The sequence below is a fragment of the Convolutriloba macropyga genome, chromosome 8, assembly GCF_964194025.1.
Source record: "Convolutriloba macropyga chromosome 8, txConMacr16.3, whole genome shotgun sequence".
In the NCBI taxonomy this organism is placed as follows: domain Eukaryota; kingdom Metazoa; phylum Xenacoelomorpha; order Acoela; family Convolutidae; genus Convolutriloba; species Convolutriloba macropyga.
In genome coordinates this window covers 12,024,184-12,051,189 of record NC_134475.1, presented here as the reverse complement: position 1 = coordinate 12,051,189, position 27,006 = coordinate 12,024,184, and the positions used below count along the sequence as shown (strand labels likewise).

The 27,006-nt window shown below is 34.3% G+C and overlaps 1 protein-coding gene and 1 long non-coding RNA gene across 2 annotated transcripts in view; both read left to right on the top strand.

The window, feature by feature from the left end:
* LOC142344467 (uncharacterized) overlaps window positions 1-509 on the top strand; it is a 31,904-nt gene extending 31,395 nt beyond the window's left edge. The window contains exon 3 of the long non-coding RNA XR_012759267.1: window positions 138-509. This is a non-coding gene — a long non-coding RNA (uncharacterized LOC142344467). The remainder of the gene's footprint in view (window positions 1-137) is intronic.
* Window positions 510-8,083: 7,574 nt separating this feature from the next.
* LOC142344466 (dimethylaniline monooxygenase [N-oxide-forming] 2-like) lies at window positions 8,084-25,405 on the top strand. The gene is made up of 4 exons (XM_075396124.1): window positions 8,084-9,024; window positions 15,274-15,367; window positions 20,290-20,803; window positions 24,530-25,405. Exons 1-4 carry the CDS (start codon window positions 8,397-8,399, stop codon window positions 24,881-24,883), a joined length of 1,590 nt encoding a protein of 529 aa, XP_075252239.1. The 5' UTR covers window positions 8,084-8,396; the 3' UTR covers window positions 24,884-25,405.
* Window positions 25,406-27,006: the final 1,601 nt, after the last annotated feature.

Genomic DNA, 27,006 nt, shown 5'->3' with positions numbered 1-27,006 from the left:
CTGATCAGAGGTTACCTTCGTCTGGCACGGTCTGATCAGAGGTCACTTCCGGATGGCACCTCAACCTGGGAATCCTTTGATTGTTTTCCCTCCCCAGACATTTTTCCGAGATATAAAATGAAGAAGATTGCACAAAGGCGTTGTGGTATTTCCAATGGTAGCTGTAATTCTCACGTATTCGGCCATGCAGAAAATGTTTACCCATTCGAAGAACCAGAAATTCGACAGTGGATCTGATCAGTCAACAACTTGAGATGTCGAAAGTGACATAACAGAACAGAGAGATTTGGTTCTTTACGAGATAAAAGTCGATTTGAGTCGAGATAAAAGTGGCCTGAAGTTTTTCGCGACATTCGTAATGTCCATCATAAAAGAACTGATTATCGAGCTATTTGTAAATGAAATATTTGAAATATTTTAAACATGCTGCAATAACGCAGGAACCGCAATTATTATTATTATTATTTGAAATATTTTTTCCAACATTTTGAATTCAAAATTTTGTTTTATTAGTTGTTTAAGTCAAAGTTCTTTAGACTGGTATTTGAGCTAATAATTCAATTTATCTCTCGCTACTGAAAATGACTTAGAAGTTGATTGTTTCTCAAAATGCTTTGAACGGTCAGTTAAAAATTGATTAACCAAATTTTTCACAAATGAAAAATATTGAACTTTCAGCAAAACATTTTTACCCTGTCCAATGCTTTTTTTTGATAAAACTATGTTTTAACCCCAGTAATTTTATCAAAACTTTTTCAAATCTGAGAGGGAAGCAAATTGAGCAGCTGGACAGCACACTGTTTTGCCACGGAGTTTTGTCTTTATTGAAAAGACTTGAGTTTCCTTTTTGTTCCCAACCACTTTCGTAGGGGAGGAACTATATACTCAAATGGGCTGTTTTTGTTCAGTCAATTTTGGCCGATTGATATATTCATCGTAGAGGGTTTTGAGTAGTACCACTAGAAAGCCCTCCATCGTAGAATATATAGGAAAAAAAGGTTTTTTGAATTTCGTTTCTTGAACGGAGTTATCAAGTTTTGAACCTTTGTCAACATTTGAAAAATTTTCGTTGTTCACCTTTTTCGTATTTTAACGCATTTTTTGCGCCAATTTTGCTAAAAAATTTGTTGAAGATGTTTATGATAGTTCTATAGGTTTCATCCCTAAAGATAAAGCGTGTTGGTGTTGCTGAACTGATCCAATTTGTAAGCTAAAAATGTCACTATTTTTTTTAAATTTCAGTTTTTTTCAACAAAATTAGCACGAAATAATTTTCTTTAGTCCAATCTGTTTATTTTTACTGAACTGAGAAATTTACAAGCTATTTACAGAATCTTTTCCCTGAGGGTTAATTTTACTTGCGTTTCCTTTGAGAGTGTCCTTTAATAGAAATTTTGTCGGGTTTTTGCTAATACTACTCGATAAAAATATAGAACGCATAACTGATTAATGCTAGATTGACTAGTTTTGATCAAACTGAACCTATATATAAATTCTTATTCCTAATGGACGAATAGCAATAGCAAGGATAGGTTTAGTCTATTGGTTGTTTATTACGGTCCAAAAATAATTCGGAGTGAGATCAATCGCTGCCTTTTTAAAAAATAGCTTCAAAATTTTTGTTTTTTTTTAAATCTAATTAAAGAACAGAACAAGTCAAATCGAACTTTACTAAAGACAGGTCCGATTGCTTCCTAAGGAGTTTCAAGGGAACTTCTCCAGTTTTATTAGTCGAAAGCTTTTGGTCATTTTGACTTCTAAAAAATTCTTTTCAACATAATGATTGAATTATCGAGCTCTGCCACTCTTTTCTTTTTTAGTCAAGTTGTAGTTCGTATTCGGCAACAACAAATTGCGTCGTATTTTCAATTTATTTTTTTTGGTATTAAATTAGTGATGGACTTTTGGGATTTGATACTACGTGCTTTCACAAAAAACTTTCGATTTTGGGAAATCTTCCTTTTTTGAGGTGATGTTTGGAAATCTTCCCATTTTTTTCATGCCACCACGTTGACAAGTCAGATATTTCCATTTGGCCTTTAATAAGAAGGAAAATGAACAAATGTCCTACAAAAATCAGATTGTGTTTCTTTATAAATTTGTAGAACGGCTTCGACATCGTCTTCCAGCAGAATTTAATATTTTCATCTTGAATTGTCGTCTTTTTTCTAGTCGTATAAAAAATTCCGGTTAATTGCAGGTCTTAGCGGCTTCCTATGTTAAAACAGGGGAACCTATTTACTGATTGCGGTTGATAGCTAAAACAACATTGACTAGTTTTGGTCAAACTGAACCTATATATAACTTCTTGTTCCTAATGGACGAATAGCAATAGCAAGGATAGGTTTAGTCTAATGATTGCTTTTTTACGGTCCAAAAATAGTTCGGAGTGAGATCAATAGCTGCCTTTTTAAAAAATAGCTTCAAAATTTTTGTTTTTTTAAAAAATTTTAATTAAAGAACAGAACAATTCAAATCGAAGTTTACTAATGACAGGTCCGATTGCTTCCTAAGGAGTTTCAAGGAAACTTCTCCAGTTTTATTAGTCGAAAGCTTTTGGTCATTTTGACTTCTAAAAACAATTTTCTTCAACATAATGATTGAATTATCGAGCTCTGCCACTCTTTTCTTTTAGTCAAGTTGTAGTTCGTATTCGGCAACGAAAAATTGCGTCGTATTTGCAAATTTATTTTTTTTTCTGTACTAAGTTTAAGTGATGGAATTTTGGGATTTGATCCTACGTGCTTTCACAAAATTTTTGATGCTGGGAAATCTTCCCTTTTTGAGGGGATGTTTGGAAATCTTCCCATTTTCTTTTCATGCCACCACGTTGACAAGTCAGATATTTCCATTTGGCCTTTAATAAGAAGGAAAATGAACAAATGTCCTTCATAAATCAGATTGTATTTTTTAAATAAATTTGTAGAACGGCTTCGACATCGTCTTCCAGCAGAATTTAATATTTTCATCTTGAATTGTCGTATTTTTTATAGTCGCATAAAAAATTCCGGTTAATTGCTGGTCTTAGCGGCTTCCTATGGTAGAACAGGGGAACCTATTTACTGATTGCGGTTGATAACTTAAACAATTGGAAATCAAATGTTCTATTTATGGCCGTGTTTTTAAAGTTCGCTTTTTGATGCTCTTTTATTGTTATTTTCTAACCTAGTCCCATAAAATACAGAAAAAATATCACATTGGGTTTGAGGAAAAGCCATAATGAACATATATAATGTTTTAATGCATTGCTTATTGTTTGAACGGTTCTGACATCTCTCTTTTGCAATAATTTAATTCCTAATTTTTGTCTGTATTTGGCGTTCCTTTTTCCCCTCAAACCAGGGCTAATTAACGACAGATCTGATTGGTTTCCATATCACATTATTGGCTTTTAAAACGAGTGAACCACTGAACATATCTGATTTTTTCAGTGGGTAGTATAAAATTTTAACGGCTTCCGCGCCGTTTTCTCGCAAAATTTAAATTTTTAGGTGTCTTGTCTCGTAGTCTTGCTAACAACAAGTCTCAATGGCCCATATAATTTTGCATTATTTACTTTACTGAGTGATTTGAGTTTGAAGCGTTTTTCCAAATCAAACTTTGGTTACTTTTGAAAAATTGTCGATTTTTGAACGTTTTTGATCTCTTCCTCATTCGGTAGACAATTAAGCAAAAATGTGGAGTAGCCGGTATGATCATTACATGCAAACTCACATTACCGAGCCTCTTGTTTATTGAGAATTGAAATTGACTTGAGCATTTTTTGAGTTTTTCATACAAAACAAGGAATAAATTAAAACATTTTTTTCACATACAAAAAATAGAAGACGGCCGTGATTCCTGTTAAATCATTAAAACGTTTTTTAGCGAGTACCTTAAAAAAACGATGTTTCCAGTTTGTGTTAAGATGAGCTTAAAAATTCATGGATACGACTCCCAAAAAATACTTTATAGAAATAGTTACAAGTATGACATTTGAAACAAAGAATTTTAGTGCATATTTTATCCAATTCCTTTGAGTTTTTCAAATATGAATTTTTTTTATAACGTCCTCCGATGATTTTTTTTACTGAAAGCTCTTGAGCATAATATTGATGTTTCATTGTTATATACCAGCATAGGAAAAACTTCGGTGGTTGTAAAAAATGCTTTTGTGAAAGTTGAATTTCAAAATCAAACAGTAATCCAGGGAAAATACTGGAAATTGAAATTCAAGCTTTGTTGTTCCAATACAAAGTTGGAGTCCTAGGTAAAAGATCAGCTGAAAACAAAAATTTTAGAGCCAATCAATTGACATTTCAATTTCGAATAGCTCACACGGAGTTGGAGTTTGGAGTTGTGTTGTTAATTAAAAACTATATTTGGAAATAAAAGATAACCGGAGCAGAAAGATGAAAAATTAGAAAACTAGCACAAATGTAGACATAAGTTTGCCAAAAATGGCAACATTGTCTAGAATTTAGAGATGTTCTTAATATCGGTTAGAGCATTTACAACTTAAGAAACGAAACAGAGGAAGATGAGCCTCTTTGACAAGTAAAACTCGATAGTAAAACTATCTAACTTACATTTGTGTAATAACTCAGAAACAATACGTGTTTCATTGCCATTTCCGCCATTGGTAGCTATAATTATTTCTTTGGTGCATTTACTTGTGATAACTAAAAGTCATACCTTGTGATAATATTGTGATACTGAAGGTCATACCTTGAGTTTAAACTAATGAATTTTCGTCTGACACAATTTGTGATACGCAATCTTTTGCATTTGCCCCCCCCCCAGTACCTTATGCAACCCCCAGTTACAGAGCACGTGCCTTTCCACAGTAAATCACCATGCAACAATATGGCATATGCGTCTGGGGGGTGCAAATAATTTGCACCCACTAAGCTGGCGGGGCACAAACGGAAAAGATGCAAAAAGACATTGATTGAACCAAATTTAACAAAAAATCCGAGCGTCAGAAACAGAAAACAACACCTTAAAATCTAGATTTTGCTCATACCTACTACTTTTTAAAACTTTGCTTATTATTTGTGATGAAATCACAGCAAAACAAACAGAACTTCAGCCTCGTATTTTTTGATCTGTTAAGCGAGCACCATTGCGCACTACCTCAAGGCTTAAATTAAGAGATGATCTAAGACGAGACGAGGCTCAAATTAAGACGACATCTCATGGTTTAAATAAACGTGAATAAAATGTTTATGATAGTTTTTTCTAGAACAGATCACGTAAGTCATTGTGATGTGTTCCCCTAATTGATTGTCGGACAAAAATTCCTCAACTATACATTTTGTCTAAAGAACGCTTTTGGAAAAAATATTAAGAGCAGGAAGTTTAATCTGTGGGTGTTACTTCAATAGCTAGCTTATTAATCATAATCTACTCTATTCATCAAACGATACTTCAATAGAGGAAAAAATTATAAAAAGAAAAATTTTTATTTGAAAGGGTACTTTATACGCAAAATGGAAAACACAAACAAGGAATCAATGTTTCAAACTTCTTTTCAAAACTGCGGGAATATAAGCTAAGTCAGCTATTTTTTCTTCACATAAATTTTCATTTTTTGTTTATTCACCGTAAGAAAAAAACTATCAATTTGTGTCTCTTTTTTCTAGAGAAAAAAGAAAAATCCAAACAATGTTGAAAATGTGTGGTCACTTTTTTGGTGATTTCTCTGGCGTCTCGAACATACTAATTGCGCGCAAATTAGGGCTTATATTTCCAGAACTACTTGATTCAACAACAAAATTGACAAAATTTATACAACTAGATTGATTTCCTGAAAAGAAAGGTAAAGCAATTTCAATTTTTATTATTTTCATTTGAAGAAAAATTTTCTTTTTGTAAAGTTCTGTGAACTCTTAAGCAAAAAATCAAACCCATCGACAGTATTTCATTTGAAATTTGCATTATTTCTATTTCGGAAATTTAAGCCAATAAGGGATATTTAAGACGATAACAACAACAAATGTGACGAGAAAAAAAGGAATTTTTTTTCTCAATTCTTCCTTCCGTTGATGGTTCTTGATGCTTCTGGTCGCTTTTGAAATCAGGCATTCCATTGGCTTCGGTTTAACCACCAATCGATCTAAATAAAAATATGGAAAAACCTAAACTTATCACCAGTATATCATCGCTTATGAGTCATAAACAGCAGAATTGTCTTTTTGCATGATACTCGAAATCATAACAACAGGAAGGGATATCACTCGCGGAAAGAACGAAAATTTGAATTGAATTTGATAATTGCGCTCTTCAAATGATTTCGTGTCTATTAGCAGTCCAATTTAGAAATTCTATAGGAATCCATTTATATGTTTTCATTTGAATTATCAAAGCAGGTGAAAATGCTGGTCATAATCAAGTCCATTAGTTATTAAGAATGTTTTACGGCTATGCTATACAAACTGTGGAATTTGTAACAAGAGCAAAAAAATCATTAAAAAACGAAGAACTTCCAACACTATCAACTTATGCTTGTTGGACTTTAAAACTTACTTCCTCCAGTTGACTCAATATTGATTTTCAAATTACACAACCACCTTCCTGGGGTAATTAACATACACAAACCTTCAGATTTTCAGTTCAAAAATCAAAAGGTCAATCACATATATTTTCTTTGATTTTTCCAGTAAATACTGAAACTTTTGTTTGAGTTAAATTTAAAAATTGTCCAATTTAAGAGCAAATGAATTGAAAAACCAAAATTTGACATAATCAACTATCATTTTCTTGGTTGATCTCTTCAGTCTTTGAAATTTTTTAGAAAAGCATTAGAAGCGGATGGTTGTCCCTTGTTTTGGGACAGATGAGCATTACACTTGATAGATGAATATTTTTGTGAAAATTTTCTACCCTCCGATTGATTACAGGAGTTCTTGCAAATTCTATATGACTTGGAATAGTTGCGGAAATTCTGTACAACGGTCAACTTGGGTAATACATTCAAATGTATTTCGCGATATAATCTATCTTAAATTGGACCATAGTTCGTCCTGTTAAGTTGAAATAAGCAATTGAAAGAGTTCTGAAAGTCAAAGTTCAAATTTAAAAGGATGCGAAAAATTGTATTGATGAAATTAAAGGCGAAATTGGTCTGTATTCAAATGACCATATTGATGATCAATAGCATCTTTTAGCCCTTTTCAAACATTCGGAAAACACTAAAATTTCAACTTTAGGGGTCCGACTATGTAGCGAAAAATGCTGCGTTCTTAGAATTTTGAGCGTCCGAGGAGTCAAAACGTCTCATACTGGAGTCGAAAATGAGAAAGCTGTTTTTTAGCAGTTGTAAGTTTTGGCGTGCGGCTGTATAGAATATAAAATACAAATCATCAAACAACATCAACGCCAGCCTTTTTGTCTTATTGTAACTCAAATTTATGAATTGTATGCATTTAAAGCCGATATAATTTTCGACTTCAAACGCCAATCTGTCCATACTCTAGTATTGTTTAACTAATTCTTGTCGTAACAGAAAGCTGTTTTGAGATATTCGCGATCGCTGTATCTAGCATTTGAATATTGTTCATTGTGATTTAACTGACCTTCGAAAGTCAAACGATCATTTAGAATTCAATCTAGTGTGTTCCATAACTGTAACGTGTTCCATATATAGAACGTTTGAAAAAAACCCTGTCCGCATTGCTCATTTGCATGTTCAATTGCATGATTTCAGCGTTTTTTGAACGTTCGATTATTTCAACTTCATGTGACAGACTATACTTTTTATAGCGTGTCCCATAAAGTTTGTAATAATCGAACGTTTCAAAAGCTACTGGACACATTTCAAAGATCAAAGTTTAACTTTAAAACATGTAGAAAAAAATGATCAATATAGTAAGTCCCATAAAGTTCGAAAAGCTCGGGGCATGCAAATGGGCAGTGTTTTGCTAGATATCTGCATGTTTTAAATTTGAACTTTGACCTTTGAAACGTTCGATAGCGTTGCAACTTTATGGGACTGACTATAGAAGCTTAATGGAAAACGTTGAGATTCAAATGACCAATTTGATGCTCAATTGCCTGTTTTTGACGTTTTCGAATGTTCGCTTATTTCAACTTTATGGGACAGACTATAACTTTGACCTTCGAACTCTGTCTGCAAATTTTGAAACGTTTGCAGCTTTATGGGACACGCTGTATACAAAAATAGTCTCACTAAAAATAAATGTTATAAGAAAGCATTACAAATTTTTAAACTATAATTACGAGTAATTTTACCATCTTTTAACGAGGCCCGAAAACTTTATATTCTTAACCAAAAATATTTTGAAGGTAGCTAGTCCACGAAAAAATTGGTTTTACTTCTGATTACTTTACTTTAACCTTTGCATTTTTATATCAATTGATTTTTTTTGTTAATTCTTTGAAATTTTTTGTGAACAATGTCAACAGTGTGTATAATCGGTGCGGGTGCAGCGGGCCTTGTATCTATCAAATCATGTCTAGAACAACAACTTATTCCCACGTGCTTCGAACTGAATGACAACATCGGGGGTGTGTGGTACTATTCTGATCACATGAGGTACAAACAGGGGGCGTCTGTGTACAAAAATCTGACCGCTAACACCCCAGCTAATTTCACAGCCTTCAGCGATTTTCCGTTTCCTCAAAAATGCACAAATTATTCATATCCCCAAAAATGTCCAATTTTTCCATCTCACGAACATTATTTGCAATATTTGCACGATTACGCGAAGAATTACTCTTTATATAATTTCATTGTGTTCAACATTGAAGTTGTTCACGTTAATTTTGATCTTTATGAGGGAAAGTGGCGGGTTGAAACGCGACACGTGAACAAAACAGGACCGGGCTGTGAATATGCAACTGAGCATTTTGAAACGAACACGTATTTCTTCGATTTCGTAATGGTGTGTACGGGAGCTCTTCGGACTCCCTTTATCCCTGAGTTTGAGGGGGCATACAATTTCGAGGGGAGAATTATGCACTCTAATCAGTTCAAAGATGGCTGTCAATTTAAAGGACAAAAGGTGATAGTGATTGGTGGAGGTGAGTGTGATAAATAATCTAAAGCAGAGTATTTAAGCTCCGATATAGTTTAGTCTGCAGTGCAAAAAAATCGGATTTTCATTCTGATTCAAGTTAATTCATAAATGTATTCTGAATTTTCCTCTGAGTCAGAGAGGTTTCCGAATCAATGCAGAAACTATTCTGAAAACTTGCTGAATCAGTACTGAAAGTTAATGTTCTAAATCAGTTCTGATGATGACGGAATGAAAAACCTCCCAGATTTTCCGCATAATCAGATCGTTCCGAGAGATGGGGGTTGGTTCCAATAAAATTGTTATACACTCTCGAATCATAAATCGCTCAAAAACAGGCCATAGCTTGGAAACTTGGCGGATAATTGGGCAGTCTTCATTTTTGATCTTGTGCCGGTAGAGCAGTATAAAGATATAGGAACTGACCCAGAGCGCCAGAAAATGCTTTGGAATTTCCAGACCGTTCTAGACGTAAAGTGCCTACTTCCGTGCGTTTAAAAATTGTTGTGCGTTCTTCATGCATTAAAAAGTGATTATGCGTCCAGACTTTCGTGTTTTCACGTCCAGCCTTAGTGCGCACCAAACCAAAAATGTGCGCTATCTAATTTAAATTTTGGTGCGTTCATGTCCAGATATGAAGCCAATTTTGAACAAAACATATCGTGATGTTGATTTCTGTGCTAAATGAACGTTAGAAATGTTTCACTTGTTCACATGATAGCAAAAGATGTGTTATTCGAATATCACAAAAGTTCAAAACTGTAACCGAGGAACTACAGTTTGCGAAGGGTAGCCCAGGTATATAGTGCCAAAGAGGACCATCAAATTTTGTAAACACCATCCACACTGGCTTCGTCGCTGTAATAAGCTAATAGCTTCCTGGGTCACCCAGCATACAACTTTTTTTGAGTGCACACTAGATCATATATGACTTGGTGGAACTCGTACAAGAATCATGCAAAATTTTCGAAAGCCAAAAATTTTATAATCTCCAAGCTCGAAAGAAACAGAAAAATTTCTTGCCAATCATAGCTGGGCATATAGGATTTTTGTTCCGACCCCCACTTTACTGGGGAGGAGGAACTATATACTCAACTGGTTTTCTTTTGTTCAGTCAATTTTGGCCGACCGATATATTCATCGTAGAGAATTGTGAGTGGTATCATTGAAAAGCCCGTCCAGCGTAGAATACGGAATTTTATTTTTTTAATATTTTTTGTTTTCATAACATATGGCTTGAAGGGCTGCGACACCGTTCTCTTGCAGAAATTGGTAGCGTTTTTTTTATTTTTGCTCTATACTTGTTGTTAACTTTTGTTGTCATCTGCCATATATTGTGTAATTAAAGGTCTCAGTGGCCAACTATACATAAATAAATGAACTTAATAACAGATATTGGTAAATAGATAATGGTTGTCTTGACTTCCGAATTAATTTTCTAAAAAAAGATTAATAGTATTCATCAATTTATCCTTTTTTGTTCTGGTTTGCGTTTTTTCCGTATTACACAATTTTGTATCATTTTCGTTAATTAGCCTCATTGTTTAGAGCTTTTTTAAATGTTTTGTTGAATCAAACACAATTTTTGCTGTTGTTTAAACGTTTCAAATGATGTCTTCAGGGCTTAGACAATTTGTTTCGGAGGAATTTTGTGAAGTTTAGGTACTTTTCAGTTTTTTGTTCTTTTTGTTGTTATTTTGTTATAGTCGTTTTACAAAAAAACATTATGATGGTCAAAGAATACGTAAATGAAGATGTTATATTCTTTCGGCTAATATCTGACAAATTTAATGGCTTCAAAACTGTGGTTTCGTAAAGTTGTTTGAGAAACTTATTTGTTCAGCTAGTATTTAATGTTATTTTATAGTCTTATGGTTTAGTCTCGTTATTAACAGTCGCAATTAATTTTCCGAGTAGTTGCAACACAAACTGTCTACTCTTTTAGTTGAAAGCTTTTGTTGGCTATGAATGTTTTGTTTCATACTGGGATTGTTCTTAGGAATCAATTATGGACAGTAGGAAATCGTATATGAAGTTTGCATGATATCAAAGAAACTTCAAGGAGGGTTGGTTCTCTAACGCCCAATTGCAGCTCCACCATGACACAATCACATGATTCTAAGAGGAGTATTTGAGAAGTTTCTTACTGTGAAGAGAATTTTATTGGAGTAAATTTGAAGCAGGAAATGAAACGCGTGAAAAAAATGTAGTTTGATTGTTGAATAAAATTGAATAATGGAGAGAAAAAATGGTTTTTTGTTTATATCTTTCGTTTCGAGAAGAAAAATTAAGGTGTGAAAAAATTCTAAGAAGCGATTTTTTTGTGCACATGTGAATTTTAACAGTTGTTGTCTTCGTCTTTTTTAGGAGGTTTGCTTATGATTTTAATAATTTCTGGTTTGTTTTGATAGAGGTATAGAGGTTTTGTTGGTAATTATTGTTTTTTTGCTAACTTGGAGGTAAGATCAAGTGATCACAATTTTTTTTGCTATGAAACATTCAACTACACACACCACCCGCACATATCTCATCCAAAACGATGCAAAACCTATGAATGAGTGCCATGATCTACAGTGAATAGTCATTCTGCTCCGCTGTAACGCTTTAATTTTCAGCCTAGAGTGTTTCAAAAACTAACAGAAGAAAGGTTGAAAAGATGAAACTAGAAAACTCTGCCGAGCCAAAATTTTTTTTCTCGCTTGACACTCTTGACAGTTTTGATTGAAATTAACCCTAATAAAATTTAATGAAGTGGGATACCATTTTTTGGCTTTACTTGGTTTCTCGCTTCTTGTCAGAAAACAAAATTCAAAACAGTCGATTTAGCCAGGACGGTAGTCCTGCAAACTTGAGCTTACTCAGGTTGATGACAACAGTCTTCTTGAAGTTAATTATAACGTAATAGCTCTCGAGTCCAACCGCTTCTTTATACCCAGGCCTAGACCTCGACTTATGAAAAGACTTTAAAAGTCTAGTAGGGGGGCCAATATTGACTATAATTACACGGTCGAGGTTCCTAGTAAAAGTCGAGCTAATATCTTTTCATGGGTCGAGCTAAAGTCTTTTCATAACGAAGAAAGTCCAGCTAAGGTCTTTTCATGGGTCCAGCATTAGTCTTTTAATAACCAGCAAAGTCGAGTTAAGGTCTTTTCATGGGTCCACCATTAGTCTTTTCATAAGTCTGTTTTTTTTCAATATTCAAATTTTTTATTTGTTTCCTGCTTCTGTACATACAGAAGCAGAACCGGAGCAAGACTAAATAATTTTGCACCAGAGCAGTCCAACTTAAGAATCAGTTGGAAATCTGCCAAAAGCCTTAAGAATTTTGTCAATTCTTAAGTTAAAGAGTTTTTTCAGATCGAGTATATTACCACATTACTTGATTCAATGAAACCAGCTAGCTTAAGAATATTGGTCCTAGTCCCATTAGCCATGAAAAAATTTCGGCGCTATTCAGTTTGTTTTCCTTACCAAAATTATTAGCTATTTTTTTTAAAAATAATGCAGGTTTTTGAGGTATTTATGGTTCTTTTGAATCGTAAAAGGTGCATGATCACATATGCTGACTACGTTATATGCAATATTGCACGCAAAACGTTAATGGCAGAAAAACAGACTTATGAAAAGACTAATGATGGACCCATGAAAAGACTAATGATGGACCCATGAAAAGACTTTAACTCGACTTTGTTTGCAAACATTGTGTCGAGCTTCAGTCCAGCACAAACTTTGGGTCAAGCCAAAGTCTTTTGTAAAATTTAGGGTCCAGCTAAAGTCTTTTGCAAAAAATCTGAGTCGAGCTAAAGTCCAGAATGCCTTAAAGTCCAGCTAAAGTCTTTTCATAGCTCAAATGAGTCCAGTATGGTCTTTTCATAGCACATTTTTGTCGAGCATTGTCTTTTCATGAGTCGAGGTCTAGACCTGGGTATGTTAGTCCAGAAGAAGATTATGCCAGGCAGGCCTCTGCTATTGTAATTGTCACAGCATATGCCCAAAGGTCTTTTTCTTTGCATTCTCTTAAGAGGTAGGACAATGCTTTCAGCTCCTGGTTTTCATGCGTTCAAAAATATGTACTCAATTGACCATAGGTTAGAATGAATTTTACTTTTGACTGTTAGCCGCTATTGTAGAGAATGAAGATTGTTCCAAGGGCCGCCAAAATCAAGGGGAGCAAAAGCCGTTTCATTGTATTTTAAGAATTTTCCAGATTTGCCATACCGAAGTCATAAGGAAGCAAACTAAGTTGTCTATACCCCCAATTTTTTTTTTTTACCATCTTTCCGACAATCCAATTTCCAAAAATAACAGTTTTAAATGATTCAATTTGAAGTAAAAACTTTCTGTCAATGAGAAACTAAGTGGAAAACTTCTAGCAAAAAGATTGGAATACCGCAATTGTCTCAGAAAAATACCCCCCTCCCCCCCCCCACAAGCATTGATCCGTCTTTTGAAGCTATATGTAGTAGCTGATGCTCGTTCGCTGCAGACTTTCCATTAAACGAGGCAAATTACACCGGAATAGTAACGTTAGAGGACATAAGCCAAATCATTAAAAATGAGCCTCCTAAGTACAATAAATAAAGTTATTAGAGAAGAAGCGTCATGCATACCTTATTTTTCGGAGGGTATCAAAACTAAAACCTGAGCTTCTGACCGATGTAATAGTCTGAATCTGATCGGGACGAGATTAAGACTAGATTATTCGAAACTTTGAAAATACACACGAAATAAAGACGAATGATTGATTCCTCCTCTGACAGTTAAGTTAACCCAAACGGGTTATCATCGAGTAACATGAAAAACTACAGCACATTAGCAATAGCTGAGGTCAACATTGGTTTTGGAACTAGTTGGAATTGAGGCATAGTCATTCTTAAATTGCGGGAAACTGGGCTCGATTCCTGTTCTGTCTGATGTCGGATCCGACTAGTGTTTTGCACCAATATTGGGTCAATTAGAACTTGATGTAGGATTACAACGCCGGCAAAAAAAGTACCTTTGTGGACAAAGTTGACCTGTGTTTATCCTGAAAACGTCAAATTTTTGGTGATCTCGACTGTTTAGGGAGTTAAAGTCGTTAAAGTCTGAAAAACAGATGAAAACTTCTGACAACTGATTGAAACCCCCCCCCCAAATAATGTGCCTATGTATTGTCCTGCTTTACCCAGGGATGATCTCCGATCTTTTGCATCTACTTCATTGAGTCAGCACAAATCCACGTGATAATTTTCCCAAAAATGTGGCACGTTACAAATTTTGATTTGAAACTTTCGCTAGTGTTTTTTTGTTTAAAATGACTTATGAGTTGGGAATTAAATTGGAAGAACTACGAAATAGGAAATATCAATATGATCTAATACGGGCAATGCTTGCAAGATTTCTAAAATTTGTATTAAGACTTGCCTCGTACTGAAAAATGAAATAAGATTTGGGTTTAAACTTGTCTAGTGCTGATATAGACTTGGAGTTCCAAAAAAGTACTTATTGTCACACTAATAAAAAATTCACAACATTTGTTGCTGTAGAAATGTCTAACTAACTTTGTTTTCAAAAACTGCGAAAGAAAGTCATTACCTAGACAATCCTGAAGCTAAGATAATTTTACTTCATTTTTTCAAGTATCTTAAAAGTCAAATGTTAGGGGATCAGAATTGCTCTTAAATAAAAACTACTTAGGCTTTACTCTATTGGTTGAATGTTCATGCATGAAACTTCACATTTTCTTTTAATGGCTGATATTGGCTAGACATCTTAAACTAAATTACGGCAAAATGCTATCTCAGCTTGTCAAAGCATCTCGAAATAAAAACTATTTCTTGGGTAAATTGTCATGCTGTTTACAGAGATTAATTATAACTAAGCTGTCATCTGGTCGTGTCTGCAAAACTATAAAATCCGACGCCTGCTGAACAGTTGGCTAAAACTTTCCCAGTGGAACCACGAAAAAAAAAGCTACAAGTACACCTGGTGTGTGCTCAAAGCGAATAAGCGTTTTATTTATCGTATTTTAGTTATTGGAAGTTTTTGAAACTTGCTAACCGTTCTCCGAGTTGGTTGTCAGAGGCTCTGATAGCTTGGAAGTTATCATTATACTCAATATCTATCTCATCTGTATAAAATTATCAAGCGCATATCATTTGCACAAAAAATTTGCGACCACTCCTTCAGGACGGTATCGGGAAAGTAGATCATGTCATTATAAAAACTTTAAAATTGTAAATTTGAACAGTTTATGGTCTCGTGTATGTGGTTGTAGGAAATTCTGCGGGAGACGTTGCCTGTGACATAAGCAAGTGTTGCGCTCAAATGGTCTACTTGTGCTGCAGGAAGGGAATATGGCTAGTACCAAGGTACATTATTCAATTGTTTAAGACAGGTCGACTATATTCTATTTGCATTTGTTTTTTATAACTAGATGGCATCGTCAGGTTAAATTTGCGACTTAAGTTCGTTATTTGAAATTATAATGTCCATTCATTTACGAAAAAACTGAGCATAATATACCCAGTAAAATGAAACTTGAAACATCTTGATAGGAAGCTTAAAACTTGACAAACCTTGATAAGATCTTGGTAATACTCTTCGTACGATTCTTCTTGTTGAATCGTGCTGAGAACTTGTTAATATCTTCCCATGTCTCAATAAAACTTCCATTGTTCTTGATAAGGCATTTCAAGGTGGCTCAACACAAATATGACCTTGCAAGAATTGTTAATTCAAACTCCGTTTCACTGGGTAGTTTCACGAAAAGTTAGTTACTGTCAAATGAAATTCGAAAATGCCGTTTTCGCCTGTATTTCAACTTCACCCATGATCGGATCTTTGTTTTCAGTATTTAATATACCAATTGGATTGAGCCTCTCGTAACTTTGAGCTCTTGGATTAATAACAGCGTAGACAAAATTATCAGTTATTTGAGAAAAATTGCTGTTCTTTTAGGTTGTAAAATATGCAGGCCAAAGTGAGCTAATTTTCTGAAAATAGCGAGAAAGCTACAAGGTTGCTCCGTTAAAAATTAGGAGATGAATTATACGCTTGTTGCGAATATGTTGAAGATACGATTAAATTTGCTAATAACTGAAGCGCAGCCTTATAAAAATTCTCGGTACTTCAAAACTTATTTAACGTCGGAACCTTCAAAATGAACCTCTAACCAGGAACAAAATTGAGGAACAAGTTTATATAAATAGAACTCTTCTCGACTCTTAAGTGAAAAAAAACTACTCCCGAAAAATTCTTAAAGGCAGTAAATTGGCATGGTATATTGCTGCTTTTACTACCGGACAAATTGTTTGTAAATGAAAAACATAGAAATGTTCCTTCAATATAACGTCGAGATGAAAAATGTATATATAACAAACAAGGCGACTCGGTAATGTGCAATTGCACATAAGATTCCAACCCCGCTCAGCCAAAACTTTTTGCATGATTGTCTACCAAATGAGGAACATAGAAAAACCCAAAAATTCAAGTATTTTTTTTAAAATTGGTTTATGAACGAAAAGATAGCCTCCAAAGCAAATAATTCATTGGTGGAGTAAATAATGGTGCATTAGATTGATAAGATGTGCAAATATTAAGAAAGCGAGTCAAGACAAACAGCAAAATCAAACAACAACAACAAAAATTAATTACATCAAAAACTTGTCCGTTTTAAAAAACAAAACTTAATAACAGAGTCAAATGACGTCAGATAAAACTGATATTAAACAAAAAGACTTTTAATTCACCAGAAAAGATTTGGGACTACTCAATAAAAAGGCTTGGTAACGAATAGACAAATAAAGCACAAAAACAATAAAGTTCTAAATTTCGCTAATTTTTACAACAATTAATTTCCGTTTACAATTAATGGACACCATTAGAAATCAACCAAAAATATCCCATAGGTGTACGATTACCAAATCTTGTATAGAAGGAATTAAGAACTGTCGGTGTTCAGTTTTTTATGCGGTTACAAAAAAAAACAAAAAGACAACAAACAAAAAATCAATTATAACTTGGCAGAAAACGCTTTTGAAACCGTAAAGCCAGACTATGGCCGTCAAAATAGGGTTGATTGCAATTTCTGCAAGCACCGATAGCGCAATATGTAACCTCTCATTAATGAAGCTAGGTAACAAGTAGACAAAAATGAAAAAAAATGCAAAATTAAGTAAAACTTCAGTTTTTTTTCGAAAAATATATTTCCAAAGACATGAACGCCATTATTTACAGAATGAAAAATTAAATAGCTTTGTTTATTTTTCCGAAGCAAGCCTCTGAGATTTGAAATAATCCAGAATGTGTCTTACGTCTTCAACAAGAACGTCAAGCATGACAAAAATCAAAATTTACTTTATTTTTTTTCCGTACCGAAGCCAGCAAAGAACGAATTCTTTCAAAATATTTGAATATGTGACACCAATCCCTTTTGAAACCTTCCTTTGACAAGAATAATGTCAAATTTGGTTTATAATTAATGAGACTAGATAACAAATTTCGAAGTTACAAAGTGTCGTGAAAGCCATGAGCTATATACTAATATCAGAATATCACATAATCTATTCTTCCATGAAAAGCCAATGAGACCGGTTCAATGTACTGGAATTTTCATACAACTAAAAAGACAAAGTAGAAAGTACTGTAAAAGACAAAATTTAAAAGATTCAAATAAATTCTTCGAGAAAGTAGTCTCGAAGCCGTTAAAACAATAATCTATATCTTTAAGGATTTCAATGTTATCAATTGTGCTTTATTTTGATAGCCAATAATGTGATATGTGATCTGTCAGTAACGTGATAAGTGACAAAACAAGAAAACGTGAAAAATGGGCGAATACCTAAAATTTCTTTAAAAAATGTGAAAAAATGTATCAAAGCCAGAAAAACAACACTTAAGGCGTAAAACCTCGACGATTGAATTTGATTTTAATAGAAAGAAGAATAATTGTTTCGTTGCTGACAAAAATTTACAAGTTGACCAAATTAGGAGAAAAATAGAGGCAAATTGCATTAAATCATTATTTAAAAGTCAAAGCAACTATAAGCTTTAAAGTAATTGACTAGGTACAACAATGTGGATCTAATTAGAAATCCAATTGGAACTATCATTAGTGAGCTTTGGTTTGAAATGTTCTGTTGTTTAATTATTGTAGAAAAGATCGATTTTTAATAAAAAAGACCGACTGATTACAATCCTGATTATTTTTGGATTATATCAGTCCAAGATTGGTCCAAAACTAGATCTGCTCTTGCTGTTTGTCTATTAGGAGCACTTAATTATTCGAATGTTACAGATATTAATATTTTGTTAGTTAAAAACACAAATAGATGCTGCGTTTTTGATAATCAACGAATAAATTTAGAAAAAAGGCAAAGTTTTAATTACAGAGCACTCTCAACAGAATTTGAAGTACACAAAGCCCCCTTTTGAGTCTGAAAAGATTGTATTAGTTGTTTGTGTCTTTACTTCCTGTAAATTTAATCAAACTGGACTAAAAAACTTATTTCGCGCTGTTTTTGAGGAAAAAGCCGCAATTTTGAAACATTTAGCCAGAAGTTTGACAAAATGTAATAAAAATAGCGTACAATAAAATTCTTTGTCTTTACAAATAAATGTCAACAACAATAACAAATTTTAGCAAAAGTGGCAAAGTTTAGTAAAAAAATTCTGGAAAATGTGAATAAAATCTCACCGGAATTCTATTTTCTCAAAATTTAAACATCGATAACTCCCTGTAAAAAACGAAAATTAAAAAACTTAAATCCATATTCTAAACTGGACAAACTTTTTAACGATACCAGTCTCAACTCTCTACGATAAATATATCGATCGGCCAAAATTGACTGAGCAAAAAAACCATTTGAGTATATAGTTCCTTCCCCCTCAAGAGGGATGGGAAGAAAAAATTGTTTAAACTAAAAGTGTTCCAAAACGTCTCTCCGGGTCAAATTCGAAGAGTTAACTATTAAGAACCTGCAAGCCTCTTACAAGTTCTTACAGGGCAATGCAGCGCCTTGTAAGTTCCCACAATTTAACCATTCGACATTAAGTTCCTATAAAAAACCATTACACTTCCAAGGCTCCTGAAAGTTAACCATTCAATTTGGAGGGTTCTTATAAAATAAACCATCGACAAAAAGCATATGTTAAAAGTTCTTAGAGAATAATTTGATGCAAATAGCTATTCTGCCTTCACCATAGCAAAAAACAAACCATTGCAAGATACGCCGTAATTTTTTTGTGTTCTGGCAAAAAATCAGTGGGGCACAAAAGATGTTTTTTGCTGCAAAATGTTAAACCGCGAAATGTAAATAGGCCTAGCAAGGTCTAGCATTTATTTGTAAGGTCTAGCTTTTGTAAGGTCTAGCATTTACTAATCTAATTTCGAGAGGAAATATTGTTGATAAATTGAAAAACAACCGTTTTGTCAACATAGGTCACATTGTATTACGTCATTCAAACTGAGCCTCTAATTCCTCGCGTTTTCTCCGTTGAATAATATGTTAATTGAACTAGTCAATTAGAGTTGAGCTCGAGCGGAACAATTTCGCAAGAAACTTGCAAGATTTTGCCAACCGAATGCCAACCGATTTTGCCAACCAACTTATGAGCTTCGTGCTAATTCGTTCCGCTCGAGCTCAAATCTATTTGGTTAATTCCATTTATCGTTATATTTTTAAACGTAACTTAATTTTTGCAATTAACCATACGGTCTCAAACCGACTCAATATGTGATTCAATTCCGTAATTTTGTCAAATGTTTATGGCACTGCACAAAACTATAAAGTTTTCTAAATTTTTTTGTAAATATAATAATAATAATAAATGCACCGTGTTGCATTTCTTGGAAATCATTTATCTTCATTTTGTAATAAAATTATACATCTTTTCCATATACCCCACATAAAATTATAGCCCCACGGCATTATGGTATGGTTATCATGATTTTGGGGGGCTATAGGTTATCTGGCCACTAAGCTGGGGGCTATAATAGGAAAGACCCTTTTGAAATTTGTCAAGTTTTAATGTTTAATCCGAGATCTTTTTCTGTTACTCCTAAATTATTTGGACTCAATTTGGCAAATTTTAAAGTCGTGACTTATAATCGTCGACAGTAGGCTAAATATGAGCTCAATAATTTTTGAGTGTACCAAACCAGTCAAATATATACTTCGGAGCTATAAACCAGTCAATTTCGTATTTACAAAAACTCAACAAAATATGCGAAAAATGAATTTAAAGAAGTGCATAATAATGGTATTATTACGTATGTGTTATGTTATCACAGGTACTGGTACCCTGGGATGCAGTCTTTTGTTGCCAAAACTGTGAGTCGGTTTCAAATGTATATGCGTGAGCTAGTGCCAAAATGGTTGCTCAACTCAATGACATGCCGAATATTCAACAGCAATGTTAACCACAAAGGCTTTGGTCTCACCCCTAGATACTCCTATGCTGAGTCCAGCGAAGTTATGGTGTCCGATGACCTCATTCCTCTAATCGGAAACGGAAGAGTCCACTTCATTCCGGAGGGAATTAAGCAATTGACATCCCGAAACGTGATACTAACGAACGGAAGCGTCATAGATAATGTCGATACTGTTATATGCGCTACGGGGTATAGATGTGACTTTAGTTTTGTGGATGAACGAGTGTTTGGGGGTCCGACATTTCGAGATACGATGTTGTACCAGAACATGTGGCCAGTAGACGTGTATGGGGTGAATTGGGCTGGTGATGGTGGAAACCGATTGGTAGTGATAGGAGCTGTGACAACAGATGGATCTGTGCCTACAGTTCTAGTAAGTGTGGAATATAAAGTTACTTTGGATATAGAAAACGTGATGAAATCATAGAAGGGGGGTCGCTGTGGTGCTTCAGAATTCGGCTATCATCCACCTAAATTACTTCTCTTGAGCTCGAGATTATTTACTTTATTTGTTTGAAAGGAATGCAAGGAAAATTTTTCGATTTGAAATGAAAAATGAAATTTTGAGACAGCTTTCTTTGAGTTTAGCCATTTGTTTAAGTTAAAATTTGTTAAACGAATCGCTATAACAGTTGAATGCAGTTTCTATTTGTTGTTGGGGTAAATGTCATCCTGGAAAAAGTATAGTGGACCCCTTAGTTACGTTTGAAGCCTCTGCCTGGTTTGAACCCTTTCTGCCCCCTTTTTGTTGGCCTTTTTATTCGACTTTACGGAAAAAAGTTGGAACAAGCAAAATTAATCTCATTTCACGTCTTGCTAATAGAATATGTCACTAAACTTCTAAAAACGTTCCGAAACAATTGCAACGGCAGTTTTGTAGCTTTTGTCCGCAATTTATACGCAAATTGCAAAAATATTTAATAAAATATTGATAAAAACCTCGACAGAGATAATTTTCATATTTCGTTTTTAAGAGCTGATTTGAACGTTTAAGTTGGAATTTACGGTTCAAACGAATTCTATATCAATTATATGTGTCCCGCTGATCTTTATGCGTTTATTACGACCAACTTGGAGTTTTTTGGCGGCTCATTTGACTTTCGTCCTCAACTACACTTCCCTTATCCAGCTTCCTCCCCCAATCAGCAACTCCTCGCAAATGTCACAACCCCCTCGCTCACCCTCCCACATCAATTCAGCTTTAGCTAGCCCCCTTAAGCAGCAGCTAGCTACTGACCTCTCTCTAGTCGTTTGAGAGTTATTTCTCAATGTTTAGTTCTTTCGACTGGTTAGCTTGCTTTGTCATTTATGATGACATACTACATTACCGCTATCATTACTATTGTTATAATTAGCATCAATATTACCGCTATATCGGGAGACAACATACGGCATGTGCCTTCTAGCAATGTCTCCAAGTTTTCAAACAACAGGTTTCACTTAGATTCCAAAATTTCAAAATACTATAAATTCCAGGCTCAGATGATGCGTTGGGGTTTATTCAGGTGGAGATGAGCCCTACAAACGTGCCAGAAAAACTTTCGACCAGTGTTTTGGAAAACTTTATTTTTAATTTTTCTGCAAACTGTCAAGATTCAAAAAATTTTACATTATTTGAGTTCAAAATTATGCCAAGTGATTTAACTTTGTATGGCGAACACTAGATTGTCTTTGAACACTAGGTTGTAAACATAACTTTGGACGTTTTAATTTTTGAATCGAAAAAAGTCCAAAAAGTTAATTTCTGAATTAAGACAGATTTTGTAAACAATTTGTTCAATAACATAAATTTTCCTATTTATCAAAATACAGCCAATTATTGTTTGTTAGACTATTACGTGGACTTTACAAAAGACTTCTACAATGTCTTTTTTCCAGGGTAATACAAAATGGGTTCTATAATTAACCGTTTCTTTCTAAAGGTTCTGCTTCTTTTCAGCCCGACCCATTTAACACGCATATTTTAACACCACATCATTCAACAATCGAAAGTAGCAGCAAACAATCAAAATGAGCAGCTAGAGAACACTTGGTTTAAAACGTTCCCTTTGAAATTGAGCTATTACGTTATCTGCATTGGAAACCGACCAAAAAAGGAACATAGAAATCTGGGCTTAAAGAGGCAAAAATCAAGCAAATTCTCTTGCACTTCTTGAATAAAATGGTTACAGAAGACAATCAAATAAACGAATTACAACAGAAAGTTACTGCAATAGAGTCTTGAGTCACAAAGTTAAAAATATACCTCGAAAGTATCCTATTTTAGAAAATATGCCAATTAGCGATGCTACTGCACCAACCTCGCACCAGGTATGTGACTTTCTGAAGAGATTCCGCAATTTTTCAACCCGTCCTTCGAGATTCAAGGCATATCAAGTCCTTGGTAAGACACAAAGTGAAGCATATCCACATGCAATCATCGTCAAATTTTTTTATTTTGACGAGAAAATGGATGTTTGGCCGCAAGTCCGCATGTCAGTGTAAGCTAAAACTAATTATCCTTCAAATGGCCGTAGAATCTTCAACAAGAAGCGTCTCCCACAGTCCAGAAAAACATAAAAGAGCACGCAGACTATCTTGGCTTTTACCATTACATTCAAATGCAATGTGAGGGTCTTTTGAGGATGACAGAAGGCGTCGTTGTAAAGTTTTAAAGCCATTGATGACATAAAAGAGCTAGCAGTGCCCAAAAAATCATTTTCCTCATACCAAGACAGCAGCCGGGATCTTTTATCATGAGAAAACGCCAAAGCAAAATGACATCCAGAGCTTCAATTCAAAAAGAGCGAGAGAATCTTCAGGTGAAAGCAAGCGGTGCTGATGTGAAGTCACAGCGAGTGGCAAAAAAGACATAGTTTTCGTTTGCCGTCAAACTTCCATATGTGTTTTTTTATTTAGCGACGTTAAGCCATTGGAAAAAAAACTAGGACAAAAAGTTTGAGTGCATAAGTTAACGGGAAGCTACTGACCCCTCTCTAGTCGTTTGAGTCCTTTGCTCAATGTTTAGTTCTTTCAACTGGTTAGCCTGCTTTGTCATTTATTATGACATACTACATTACCGCTATCATTACTATTGTTATAATTAGCATCATTATTAGCGCTATCTTGGTAGACAACATACGGCATGTGCCTTCTAGCAATGTCTCCAAGTTTTTAAACAACGGATTTCACTTTGATTCCAAGTTTTCAAAATACTGTATAAATGCCAGGCTCAGATGTTGCGTTGGGGTTTATTCAGGTGGAGAAGAGCCCTAAAAACGTGCCAGAAAAACTTTCAACCAGTGTTTTGGAAAACTTTATTTTTAATTTTTCTGCAAACTGTCAAGATTCGAAAAATTTGACATTATTTGAGTTCAAAATTATGCAAAGTGATAGAACTTCGTATGGTGAACACTAGGTTGTCAACGTAATTTTTGGACATCCAAAATGTTAAGAAAGGTTATGTAAACAATTTGTTCAAAAACATAAAGTTTCCTATATATCAATATACAGAGCCGATTATTGTTTGTTAGACTATTACGTGCCTTTTACAAACGACTCATACAGTGTCTTTTTTTCCAGGGTAATAAAAAAATGGGCCTATAACTAACCATTCCTTAAAAAAAATACTTTGATCTTTTGGTGCTTCTTTTGAAACAATAACGCCCCCTGACATAATAAGCGTGTTGTGAAAAGTCAGGCCAATTAATTTATGATGCAAAAAAGTAAAAAAAAAAATAAACAGGTTTGAGTAATTTCGGAAAAAAAAAATAAAATTTTCAAAGGACTTTTTCATTTCTGTTAAGCCGAGAGAAAGTTTTACAAATTTGTCTCTAAGAGCTGTCTTCATTGATTTGTTCTTGGTACAACTTACCCAATTTTTCCCCAGCTTTATTTTGTCACGTAGCACGAACTGGAATGTATCTATTTTTTCTATCACTTAGCAACTCAAGCTCTCATCTGACTGACTTTTTTGTCCGAATTATCCAACTGGGACCACGCGAGATAACAGGCTTAAAATTGGTTATCATTGAAATCGAATTGGTTATCGAATTCTAATTTGGCTAATTTTATGCATATTTTCCCGTCAATGTAACAATAATCAAATTACCTCTTTCAGGAGCTGCAATCTCGCTGGGCAGTTTTGGTGTTCCGAGGGCAAAGAAAACTCCCAAGCATATCTAAGATGGAGAGATGGGTCCTAATGAATCGAAGACATAAATTGAAGCAAAGCGACTCTGCGCTTATGCGGATGCCCTTCCTACGCTACAAAGACTACCTTGCGAGACAAGTGGGGTGTTTTCCCTACCCCTGGAAGGTGTTCTGCAAGTATAGGTCCTTTTGGCTAATTTATCACTTGTTGTTTGGCCCTCACATGTCGTTCGAGTACCGATTGGTTGGCCCGAATTGCTGGGACTGGGCGTTCGAAATGTACAAGCATCATAGCGAAAGTGTTCAGTTTATGCATTACTGAATCAGTCGAAGTATTTTTGAACTTAGTTTTCAGTTTTGGACTGGATTTTTGACGTTATTTAATTATTGATATGTTAGCTGTTTGTTTGTATTTAATTTTTGATTTTATGTTAACTGTTTGTGTACAATTTGTTTTTAATTGAAGTGATTTTAGTTCTCTTTCATAGCTGTTTCATTGTATGGTTTAATTGTATTATTCAGTTGAATGATTTCGAAAAGTTGTTATTTATTTAAAGTATTTGCTGTCTTATAGTTTCCTTTGTGTCAGTTTGACTGGTTATTAATAATAACGTCTCGATTGTTTTTAAATCATCTTAATATTCTTTACTCTGTGTAGTTAGCTGTTCGTTGCTACGGTATTCTTTTTTACATGTTTCTAAATTATCAGGAAGATGTTCTGTGTTGAATTGTTTGATACGTTACGTGTAAATTTGAAGCTTAAACAGACTTTGTGATTAATGTTACGTGCTGAAGTGTTTGAAGCTTGAACACAGTTTTAAAGTTTACCATGTTGTCGTCTTTGCTTTTCCTCCTTTCTTAACGCGTCCTAAAAAGATTCTACTGCAGAACATAACAAATTGGATAAAAATTAAATGAACGAGGGACTTGTTCATTATAGCTGTCAACGCGGCAGTGAAACCCACAGATAAACAAAATGAAGATTAATTGTTTACACAAAATTGGTCAGAAAACCACGATACATGAAAAAAATAATCATACAAAAAGAAAGCAAAGATGGAAGACTAACGGACTCGAAGCTGAAAAACAGTTAGGCACTAGCAGCCAACGACTCACCAAACGAAATAATTTGACTATTTACTTAACTCTTCAAATTCTTTTGAAACAAGAACAGATAGTTGAGAACAATGCCGTTAATTTGCTTCAAAGTTAAGACTAAAAAACGATTTAAACTGACCGAAACCAAAACATCACAAAAATTGTGCTCATTATCTCTTCCATCAGTTACCCACCCAGTAAACATCAGGCACAGCACTATACAAAGAAAATAGTCCAACAAAAAGCCTGAAAAAGCTAAATTGTTTCATGTTTGTTAGATCAAACCGTTCTGCTGAAACATGTTACAATTTAGCTTTTTCAGGCTTTTCGTTTGACTATTTTATGTGTATAGTGTTGTGCCTGATGTTTGCTGGGTGGGTAACTGATTATATCTTAGTCTACTGCTGCTAATACAAGGCGTGCGATTGTTAGATCAAATCGTTCAGCTTAATCGCACGCCTTGTTTTAGCAGCAGCACACTAAGATAAGCAGACGCTAGAACGAAAAATAAACAAAAACAAAAAAATGCACAAAACGCGGAGAAATGAATTATTCTGTTAACCGAGCAAAATTTTTTCAGTCTCATTTGACCAACTAAAAAAAACTAAAAAACGTTGGATTCAAAAAACCAAGGTGCCTTATTAACTCCTACAACAACAGAAGTATTGATCTGAATCAAATTTCAACGATTCAGAGTACAAGATAGTGCAGGAATTATACCAAATAAGTTTGATATATCTTGTACTCAGAAGTTAATAGTTATTTTTTTGTAACAATGATCAAATTTGGAAAGCGTAGGACATCATGCTATCGATTTAAGGACAGCCAAGGAAGCTCGCGCATAAGTGCTTGTGCGCTGCTAATTCTGATTTTCCACATAAACTGATAATCAGTGGGTAGATATCGCATATCCCCGGCCATTCAAACCAAAAAATGCTTTTTATAACAATATAGACTTAAAAACAACCTCTTAATAATTCGAGAAACAGCAAAAACGAGACAGCAAGAAGTGGAAATATATGGGAAAACCATTGTTAAAAATTGAATAGATCACTGTTGTCAGGGAGACTTTAAAATCATTAGCTCAGCTTTGGTACTGCAGAGGTAACAAAATAGGGCCTATAATTAAAAAGCTCATGCCACCTTTTAATAATCATCTAAAATAAATATTGTGATACCAAAATAAAAACAAAAAATGCGGGCCCGGTTCGGACTCCCCTTGATTTTAACTGCTGAAGAATACTAATTTGAGATAAAATGGCAGACGTACCATAATATAGAAATTTTATTGCTGGCCAATCACTATTGAGAATATGAGAATATTGTTTTTGAATTGGTTGATTGCTC

Bases quoted from the DNA above. Each gene is read 5' to 3' on its own strand.
- LOC142344466 (XM_075396124.1), top strand. From the start codon at position 8,397: ATGTCAACAGTGTGTATAATCGGTGCGGGTGCAGCGGGCCTTGTATCT. The intron at 15,368-20,289 runs GTACATTATTCA...ATGTTATCACAG, and splicing joins GGAATATGGCTAGTACCAAG to GTACTGGTACCCTGGGATGC. The intron at 20,804-24,529 runs GTAAGTGTGGAA...TACCTCTTTCAG, and splicing joins GATCTGTGCCTACAGTTCTA to GAGCTGCAATCTCGCTGGGC.